The 11177-nt window shown below is 37.6% G+C and overlaps 1 protein-coding gene across 1 annotated transcript; it reads right to left on the reverse strand.

Annotated features, from left to right (window-relative positions):
- Positions 1–6914: 6914 nt before the first annotated feature.
- LOC125490983 lies at positions 6915–7484 on the reverse strand. Its single transcript, XM_048631678.1, has one exon. The coding sequence runs from the start codon at positions 7384–7386 to the stop codon at positions 7084–7086; it is 303 nt and encodes a 100-aa protein (XP_048487635.1). The 5' UTR covers positions 7387–7484; the 3' UTR covers positions 6915–7083.
- Between the last annotated feature and the right edge of the window lie 3693 nt (positions 7485–11177).

Genomic DNA, 11177 nt, shown 5'->3' on the forward strand with positions numbered 1-11177 from the left:
TCGTAGGTATTTACCTTCCTTTCTTACCTTTACCTTTTATCTTTCTTCCTTTGGTATGGATTTCCACGATTAAAAACAAAAACTTAATATTAATATAATCCCTAAACTAACTTGGATCAGTTCCATTCCACCTACACCTATTTTATAATCATCATCTACATCATATGATTATATGCATTCCTGTATAATGTTCCTACATTCCTACCATGTAAACCATACGTATATTAACTTCAATGTTTAGATAGCTACTACAGGTAGTTAAATCTGGGTTGTGCATTTCCAATTGTACGTATCATTTGAGTACCTCCATCTATTAAATTTCAATATCTATATAATGTACATACTGTGTAAATAAATAGTAAATTAGTATTTACACGTAAAATACAATACTATCTTTGTAATTGTAACTTATTTAATACCTAACTTGTACCTAAGTACTCGTATAATACATTCATAGATACATAAACAAAGTACATAGGTACTCAGTTTTATATCATATCCGACAACCTACCTAATAACTATAATACCTATATTATTCCCAATACCTAAGTGTTTGAAGTGTTAAAAATAGTTGGTTTTGTTGAATGATAAAAAATAAGTGATGATTAAAGCATTCTTTAGAACTTGATATATTTTTTGCTCAGAATATTTCCTATGTAAACAGGTACCTATGTACACACGGCAACGTTAAATGGTTGGCAGGGCACACTAACGTAGGTAGTGTATGTGTGTGTCGGCGACGTCGACGTAATTATTTAGTTCTGGGCAACCCACACACGGATATTGTAAGCATGTAGTTGTGCCAGTGACAATGATTCATTCATTCATTTGTTTTTATGATATGAAGCAAAATTTTGCAAGGCAGTGTAATAGATTGAATGGCTCAGTTGGTATGATACAAGACTTACAATAATCGGTATGGTGGTTCAAATCCCACTGAACTTACAATATTCCTTTTTTGTTTTTTTATAGATTTAATTTATTTTTTAAGTTGGTTAATAATAGTATTGTATTGTAGCATATACGAATAAAAGCAACACAGAAAGTAAATGAAACAAGTTATTAAGTGTTAAAATAACCAAATTTATTCTTGCCGTAACATAAACATTAAGGATGTTACGTTTTTGTTGTTTTTCGTTTTAAAACATAGTTGTAGTTTATATTAATAAGGAAAATTTTCAATTAGCAGTTTTAAATCATAATAAACATCAGAAAAGGATGGACTGGCTGTTTTACTAAAGTAAATAGGCAAGTCATTAGTTATATGAATCAACATGTTAATTAGCTAGAAATAAGATAACTTATTCCAACCTCAGTAACAATAACATCATTAACACATTGGCTTACCCATAATTGTAAATAATAATAAGTATTTAACCAAATAACTAAAGTCTTATACAAATGGAAAAATAAAAATTACTGAGCTAACCCCAATAACTATAATTTTCACCACTTTTTCGCCATAATATCTTACGTCCATCCTTGTCTGATTTAAAGGTCTTTTCATCACTAAATATCACCACATTGTTGCACCAATCAAAGTTTAAAATAGTCAGTCGCAAAACGCACTCTGTTTCGACGATGCTGATCGGTTAGAGCAATTTTCTTCGTCGGCCTCCGACACCGCAACCCAGCAGCACGCAAGTGAACCCGTACGGTTCGTAGGGATAGATTATGTGTTGTGGCCGTAGAACGGGTGCTGCAGAACGGATCAGCGCTATGTGCAGCTACGATTTCTCGATGGCGTGGTGATGCATCCGTATAGACGACTACTGTCTACATGTCCCGAATCTGCGTATCGGTGAACCCATAATTGAACAGTTCTCCTCTGCAAACAAAAAAAACAAATACTTAGCTTATACAAATACAAATATTCTAACAGTCAAATAAAATTATATTTGCAGTTCTATGTGACTTACCGATATCATTAAACGTCTTGCGATTTCACTAATTGTAATATTTTGTTCATATAATACAATTATCTCCGCCTTTTTGAACATGGTTAAATGACTTTCCATAGTGACTGCGAAGATAAATTAATTATAAATTCACAAATCACAAAGTGAATCACTATGCAGACGCAGAGGTGAATTGTCACTAAAAGTAAAAAATAATTTCGTTTATTCATATTGTATGAGGGTAGAATGGTTTTACTTCTCAAATGAAGAGCGAATCATATATTTTTAGCGAAGAGAAATAGTCGACAGCTATGCAGCTTGTAGTCATTTGTCAATTTCAAATAAATTTATTTTATACTCAACAGCGTTTAAATTAACGCTAAATTTAAATAAAGTAAAATAAAATACCCATTAGTGGACTCGAACTCACGACCTATGTTTCATAAGTCTAACATACTACCAATGAGCTACGAAGAGTATAGCTACAAGTTGTGAAATTTTGCTTCAAGTCTGTCTGTTTGACTTACTCGACCGGTTGATATTTTTATGTCACAGCTGGTGTAAGGGCGTTTGCCTACGCGCAAACTCGTTTGTGCTGTTGTGTGTGTGTGTGTGTGTGTGGTGTTTGTTACTGGTGTATTTACCGATTTCTGCTTTATTGCACACATAGACCACGTTAGTGTGTACACATACACTACGTTTGTGTGCCCTGCCAACCATTTGGAGTTGCCGTGTGTACATGACTTTGCCCATTTGTGCACGAGTACCAAATATTAGGTCCTTACATAATAATATGAAATTGGCGTTTTCTATAGGAGGAACATAAAGTCGTTTTTTTTTTAAATTAAATATATTAAATTAATCAAAGTATGTACCATTGCTATGTATGCACTTTTGCCATCTCATAGGTAATGTGAAAGGTATGAAATAAATTTTCATTGATCCCCTTACTAAAAAAACCATTCGGGCGGGAATCAATAAAATCTTTGAAGGCGGTTTGGACTGCCCCATCGGAGTTGAATTTTTTTCCTTGCAAGTAGTTATCCAAATTGCGAAAAAAATGGTAATCTGTTGGAGCAAGGTCCGGAGAGTACGGTGGATGTCTAAGACATTCTAATTGAAGCTCCTCTAATTTGGTAGCCGTCTGTTGTGCAGTGTGTGGTCTAGCGTTGTCCTGAAGCAGCAGTGGCCTAGAGCGATTGACCAGCCTCGGTTGTTTAGCAGCTAGCTTTTCCATCATGGTTTGCAGTTGCTGACAATAGATATCTGCCGTAATCGTCTGGCCAGATTTAAGAAAGCTGTAGTGAACGACACCGGCACTAGTCCACCAAACACTTACAAGCAACTTTTTTTTAGTCAATTTTCGCTTAGGGCAGGATTTGGCTGGTTCGCCAGGGTACAGCCATTGCGATGAGCGCTTCCGATTATCGTAGAGGATCCACTTTTCATCACAGGTAATGATTCGATTTAAAATTCCTTCATTATTGTGCCGGTTGAGTAACGTAACGCAGCAGTCGACGCGCGTTTGTCGGTTTGCTTCACTCAATTCATGAGGTACCCACCTTTCAAGCTTTTTCACCTTCCCAATTTGCTTCAAGTGGATTAGAATAGTTTTATCACTAACACCGGAGCCTGCAGCTAACTCGGACGTGGTTTGCGATGGATCCGCTTCCACAATAGCCTTCAATTCTTCATTATCAACTTTGGTCTCCGGCCGTCCACGAGGCTTGTTCTGCAGGTCGAAATTTCCAGAACGAAAACGTTGGAACCAAAAACGCACTGTGTTTTCTTTTGCGACACCGTCACCATACACATCATTAATCCTTCGAGCCGTTTCTGCAGCACTGGTGCCACGGTGGAACTCATACTCGTAAATAACGCGATATTTCAAGTTTTCCATTTTGTAAACAGAGTGACACAAAGAAAAAAACAAATGAATTAGGGGGTTTGAAACACAAATGCATGAGTAAATAGCTGTATGAATTTGAATTTGGAATTCCTAACCATAAAGGTAATATTTGAGATCAAAGTGGCCAGTACGACAAAACGCCAATTTCGGGTTCCGCTCATCTTGCATAATCTTTATTGACCAAAACTCATTTCGCATAACTCGTATGGTCTAAACTTTTTTGGCCGAACCATCACTTTGCCAAGACTTATGTGGCATAAGGCTCGTTTCGTCTAAAACTCTTTAGGCACAATCTTTAAACACCTAAGTTTCGTTTGCTCAAATTTATGTTCGTCTATACCTATGTATAATCTTGATTCTCGTAATGTTATCTTAATAAATAATATATTAAGTATGTAGTAAATGTACAAATTGTGGTATTTTTCTCCTACATCCCGAAAATCACGATATTGTTTGATCAAAAAATCGAAAGTTAACGACCAATATAATTATTATTACAAACCCCATGAGATCGAAACCTAAAAATAGGTGCGACGACGAGCAAAGCGAGGAGGAGCGTGTTAGGTGCACGTGTTCATCAAAACCAAAGCGGAGCGCAGCGAAGCGGAGCGGAGCGTTTTCCAAACAGCGGAAACAATAAAAGACACCAGTTTGCGCTATGTAGGGAGACGCTCCGACAAAGTTAAAGCCAAACGAATATTATTACTTTGTATAAACCTAATAAACCTATGCCATAGCATTATTAGGCTATTCAAGATTTGGCCATACCATTATTAGGCTAAGCAATGTTATGCGAAATAACTTTTTACTAAACGAGATTTATGGCATACGATTTTCGGCGTAACGAGACTTTGACCAAACGTTACTATGCAATACGAGATTAGGCAAATAAATCTTATGCCAAAAAAGGTAGAACCGCCAATTTCATATGTAAGGACCTAATAGTACTAATATTGCATTTGTAATCGAACGAATACTCATGCCCAAGCTCATGAGAGGATTCGTAACTTGGAGGAAGAAAAAGCAACCGGGAGGTATAGCGCATCCACACCAATATGGCATCGCGCCATATTTTTTTTTGTAGTATAAATCGCTATATCATCTACAGCAACATGTAATCGTCCACATTTAGAAGGATAGAAGTAGGCCCCTCATAAGGAGCGTCAAAACATACTACCCACTACTCCAAAACATAGGTGTGCTCTACTCGGCCTATCTCAATGCACTATGACTCTCCTCAACCTCAACATTGGCCTCCTTAACTTTATTTACCTAAGTACCCAATGCGTATGCGCACACTTTACATTTTCTTCCAGAAAACTCACAATCGTTCTACGAAGCCGCCGTCTAAGTAGATTCTAATCGGGCGCGGCGCGACTAGCGATAATGCGAGATTTTGACCGCGCATAGGTCGGCCTCTGTTTAAACAGGTCTAAGCTGATATGATAGCAGTATTGCGTCGTGACTCGTGACACAAGTTGGAATTCGAGGCGCAATTCACGATGCATCGATCAATCGCCATCTATTTTAGGGAGCAGTGAGCTATCTGGAAACCAAACATAGTGAGGTTCCGTCGTACATATAATGTATGTATGTCTATTGTCTACTCAATTGATGAAACCTCGTGTGTTTTCTAGTTTTGCCTTTTTTTTGGAAAATACGCTACTGTTGTGGGAAGGTTGTAAAACAAGTGATTGGACGTCCACTTCTTTTTAGTTTGTGTGACAAAGACAAGAAGTCTGGACTAGACTCTGTTACCGAAAGAACTAGCCATATTGGTTGTTAGTCGTTGACTCGGTAGCTTTTATACCGTACCAATAGATGTAGAGATATAATATACACTCACGGGCAATGAAAAAGTTCCACTCACAAAATTTCGACACCAAATGACTCAATTTTTTTCAATGATTTCATTTAAAATTTCTGATGCTCTGTTAAATGTACTTTAATGTTGCAGAAGGCGTTATTAGGCCAGCCTTTTCCGTTTAGAAGTAGGTAATTTGGTGCTTTTCTCAGTGGAACCTTTTCATTGCCCGTGAGTGTAGAGGTATATTTAGTTCAATATAAATAGTTATAACTACTTATCGAGAAAAAAAGTAGACAAAACAATACGATTAAAAAATATGTTAAGTACCGTACATACTTTAGCGATAAAGATTGCTAGTAAGTATCATACTTGGGTGAAGAAAAATCTGATTGTGGGTACGCGCCTATTGTTCACTGGAGGGATGTGGGAATCGTGATTGGAATAGTGTAGGTAATGTGTAAATAAAGCTATGAAATTATGTCTAAGGACAGGGTATTGTTATTTGTAGGATTATGTGTAGGTAGTTAGGTACCATGTTTCATTTAGTTATATATTTAAACTCACAATGATTCAATTTATTTGGACTAACAACGGGATAAACATGTGAAATTCTTGTATATTACCTACCTAGTTACTATGAATGGATATTATTATTAATTTAATATTGTATATCTCTTACTATACGTCATAATCACGAGTAGTTAGTAAATAAATCAATGAAAACCGCACGGCACTAACTTAGTTACTTATCTTTATGTTTTAGTGTCGTGCGGTACGTGGCAATCGTTTATATGCAGAGTAATTATTCTGATTAATAACGTTACAATAATAAAACTGCTATTTGAGAACTAAAGTGGTCATAATAAAGTTATAGAGCGGACGTTGACCTTTGTATTTGGTTGGTAGAGACTTGGTGAGTATACCTACTTATTTGTTTATAATTATTTTAAGTGGTACGAAATTAGGTCTGAGGAAAAATTACTATCACTGAAATAAGTTTTCTGGGAATGCTACGAACGTGCGTAGCAATAGGCTACGAGACGTCGTAGCAGAAAAAGTGCTACGCCGTTATTTCGTAGCGCTGCTACGAATGACGTAGGCCTTGCCAAAACGTGATCCTAACTTTTTTTTTACTATCTAGCTAGGTATATTATGGATTTAATTAAAATATAAAAGTTTTTCTTATCTATTCTATCTTTGGTTGTAAAAAATCTGAAATAATTGCTAGCTAATTACGTTACGTAACCAAAAAGATGATGAAACTCGTTATCGTATAAAAAGTTAAAAGAAACAACGGCAGTCATGTTAAAGACCAACTTTATTGATGTGTACCAACAATATTTTCGTTTACACAAGAAAATATGCGTGTGGCGCGGCGACACTGGGCTGACTCGTGGCTCGGGGCCAGCGCGGCGCGGCGTGGGACGCCCTCGGGCGAGTAGACTGGGACCGGGGAGGCTCCGCGGGGACTACCTCTTGCGGCGGCGCGTGCGCGATCGCGTGGACGAGCGCGAGCTCCACTCCAGGCTCAGGTCGCAGGACGAGGGCGGCGTCTCCGGGAACTGAGCGTCGGAGGTCCAGCGGCAGGACGCGCAGCCGCCGCGCGGGGGCTCCGGCGCGCGCGCCCGCTCCCCGCCGCCGTACGACTCCAGGATGTGCCGGTACGCGCACTGCACCGGCTCCGGGCTCCTCCCGCGCGCCGCACACAGCCGCAGCCGCACGCACGCACTGCAGTACCCACAATTATCTCCGCTTAAACTGCTTCTCACCATTATTAGACCGTGTGTTAACTCGACTGAACTGAGACTGAGCCGGCGCAGGCGGTGTCGTGATATTTAAGTGGACGCACTTGGCGTCGCGCACGCGCCCCGCGACTGATAACCAGCGCCCGGCGCCAGCAACGCCGACTAGCTAGCGACAAACACTCATTTGTAAAAATTAAACTCTAGAACTGTTATCGAGATTAATGGAACATTGACGTCCGTTTGTGCTGTAACTAGCGGCTGGTCCACGCGCTCCGGGCGCACAAAGAACGACAGAGCGCAGTGTACAACTAGTATTTTTTTAATGAAGCAGGTGCATTTACATACCTATTATTCATCTAACATTTTATTATTTCCACATTTTCCCATTTTAAACAACACACGATACAAAATTATTAGGTAAAATCTCAGTTTGTTAGTTGCTTGTAATGACTATATTTCAAACGTAAAAAAAATATTATCAAACTAAGTTAAAATATACATTACTTAGCTAGTTATTTATAAATTGTTAATATACCTACTTATTCAAAAACTGTCTGCATTTTAGATATATTTGCTAAAATCTCGGTTTTATACAATGAGGGGTAACTTTTAAAATAAACTCACTGTATTTGTCTACACTATAAAACTGTAACAGTGAACAGAGGTCTATAAATACTGCTTTAGCTAGAGCTAATCATAGTCAGGTCAATAGTTAATCTCCTGCCACGTGCTTTAGAACATTGATGCAACACTCGTGGGAGTTACAATGTCTAAGTAACTAAGTACTACTTATACATTTCTAATTAACGATAATAGGTAGTTCTTACAAGGCATTAATCGCTTAAACACGTGCCCGCAGAGCCGACGACCGCTGGAGTACAAAGGTTCTGGAGTGGAGCCCCCATGTCGGCAAACGGCGTGTCGGTCGCCCCCCAACCCGTGGTCTGATGATCTGCGGAAGGTAGCGGGAAGCCGCAGGATGCAGATGGCGGGTGACCGTTTGGGGTGGCGATCGTTAGGAGAGGCCTATGTCCAACAGTGGACTACAGAAGGCTGAGAGAGAGAGAGAGATTAATCGATTAGATATTATTATTATTCTGTGCATCTCTACATCTACTATATAAAGTCTTATGACCTTTTACTGAATTTAGGTGAGTATTAGGGAATACTTAATTAGGAACCTTTGACCTTTGATCTGAACTTAAAATATTATATATTAGATACGTATAGGTACACAAATACGGAATACATTAGGTTATCTTTAATAAGTGGGTAGGTATAACTAGATATTAGTCGATTCTTGCTTGCATATCTCTTCTTCGTCTTCTTCCCCAAAAACAATGCTTACAACTTGTTATTCCTATGAAAGGTGTCTAAGTAATCTGATATCTTATTAATAAAATAACTTCTGTAATTTGGTAAAAACATACTTATAAGTAAGTAGGTTTTTAACGTAGGCTTTAACGGTAACAAACTATAAATTTAAACGGTAAATTCAAATCGTTTGACATCCTTTGCATTGCCTGTTTTGAAAGCACCATGCACCACCATCACTCTATTTTATAATAAAGCGAGTAGAGGGGATCCAATATAGTACCTAACTACCTAAGATACTCTTGTTAGACGTAGGTAATTAACTATAACTTCATGGTCCTACCCCACCTCAAGGGTCGCTGTTATAAGGTCTTTTTGCAGATGGGGATACTTATAAACTGGACCAATATTCCTAATTCTACTGAACCATAATCATACTACCCAGGTCAATAATATAATAATGTTTGCAGATAGTCGGTACGATGTTACTCTAGCAATAATATAATCAAGTCAACTCAACGCGTACTATTCTAGATTTTAACTGGTAATTTCTGGATAGACAGCCTCATTAGTAACTGGATATTTATTTATCTGGATATAATTTTACGTAGGTACGGTTGCAGTAAAAATATAGTAGAGGTAATAAATAATACCGATATAGGCACGGTTCCTATACATTTATCTGCGTTATAACGTAGTAAATATATTATAAATGTTAATTAAGCTAAGTAAATACTTATGTAAACCAATAAATTAAGTTATACTAAAGTATATGAAACGTACCTATACTTACTTAAATTTATTATTTAAATACATAAATGTATAGTATTTTAAATAAAATTATCCTAAGTATATCACTAACTAGTACCTCCATAACTCAATATGTATTAACTTAACCTGATGAATGTACCTATCTAAGTTAGTAAACATAATCATTTATCTACTGAATACGTACGGGTATATGCCGGTAAATTCTCGAAGCCATCGATTCAAGGTTCAAACGTGCGTTTCAAGAAAGTACAAAGTTACGCCCCGGCCCCTTATCAACATCGTTCCTGATGTAAACAACTATTGCTATTTATACCACCCTAGTACTCCTTTGGTTTATAAATACCAAGCCCTATCTGCATCAGACACGCGCTGAATATAGCTAATAAATACCTAACATGCGTCAAATTTATTTGAGTGAAAGCAGTAAAAGTATTTGCAATGGGGAATGATTTAACAATAATGCTAGAGTTCAACCTGCATCCACTAGTTAAAGTTAGGTACTTAATATTTTTTCCTACAGCTAGGTAGGTACCTATACATATACGAAGACCATTCCCCTTACTTACTCAATTATTAATGAACTATACATGTTTAATTAATTGAATGAAAAAATGAGGCTACTTTTTCAATTTAAATGTGATAAGAAAAAGAGTAAGTAAATTATTGTTCAAATGTTTGGATAAGCGGTCGTCTGCCCACTTAGATATTGACCTTTTATTGGTCTGCATCATGCATGATGTATGTGTCGTTTGAATTTGCAAATATAATTTTACTTAAGTAGTTGGTTTTGAGTAGAAAGTTCGTAATTAAGTATGCCAGTAAACTAATAAAGATACCAGCCTAAATAGAAGTCAGAGATAGATGATAGCTAACGGATGTCTATTGTGTAAAATGCGTACCTAACTGGCGGTCCTCTTCCGTGGTTCTATGAAATGATGGTAGGTACTTACTTGTTTATGTACCTAACTACTTAGGTATACCGTATACCATACCTACCTACCTACCTACAGGTTATGAAAGTCTAATCTGCAGAATCGCATCAAACAGAGGTTGGTCGTGTGATAGGATAGGACTGATAGGTAAGTATTACAGTTAGCAAAAGGAATACGTCCCCAGAATCCACCTCCATCCATAGTGCAAAAGTCACGGATGGATTCTACCTACTTTATCTCTTTTGTAGACTGTACCAAATTTTCAAGTGTAGCAACACACCTACTTAGTTCTTAATACATAGTAAGTGGTAGGTACTTAAATATTCGAAGAGAGGATCATTGTATGGAGGAGTAGGTACCATGTAAGTACACGAGTGGAGGATATGCTAGCGTGGGACGTTTTCGGCCTCTACTAAGGAGGTAGCGGCTGGATGAGAAAGGCCGAGAACAGAGTGGTGATCGATTACTACGCGCTGATTAAGTTTAATGAATGGGTATGAACTTGGACAAGACAAAATAAGTGTTAACATAACTAACTACTTAAATATTATGTTCAAAGCGCTCATTAAAGACTCCAGTGACCGTTGCTGGATCAACTTCGACAATGAGGTTGGAATTGGGTTGGAAGATGCCTTCTTCGTCATAAAAGTTATAAACAGACAGTACCTAAGCCCTAGTTTCACCATACTCTGTTAGATCATTAACACTCTCTCACATTATAACAAGGGATTAGTTGTTGAATTCTGACACATCTGTCAAGAATTAAATACCTACTTATGGAAATTTTATTTTAGACGATAA

The sequence above is a fragment of the Plutella xylostella genome, chromosome 29, assembly GCF_932276165.1.
Source record: "Plutella xylostella chromosome 29, ilPluXylo3.1, whole genome shotgun sequence".
NCBI lineage: Eukaryota > Metazoa > Arthropoda > Insecta > Lepidoptera > Plutellidae > Plutella > Plutella xylostella.

What these genes read in the sequence shown, in the direction of transcription:
- LOC125490983 (XM_048631678.1), bottom strand. Translation starts at nt 7,386, where the DNA reads ATGGTGAGAAGCAGTTTAAGCGGAGATAATTGTGGGTACTGCAGTGCG.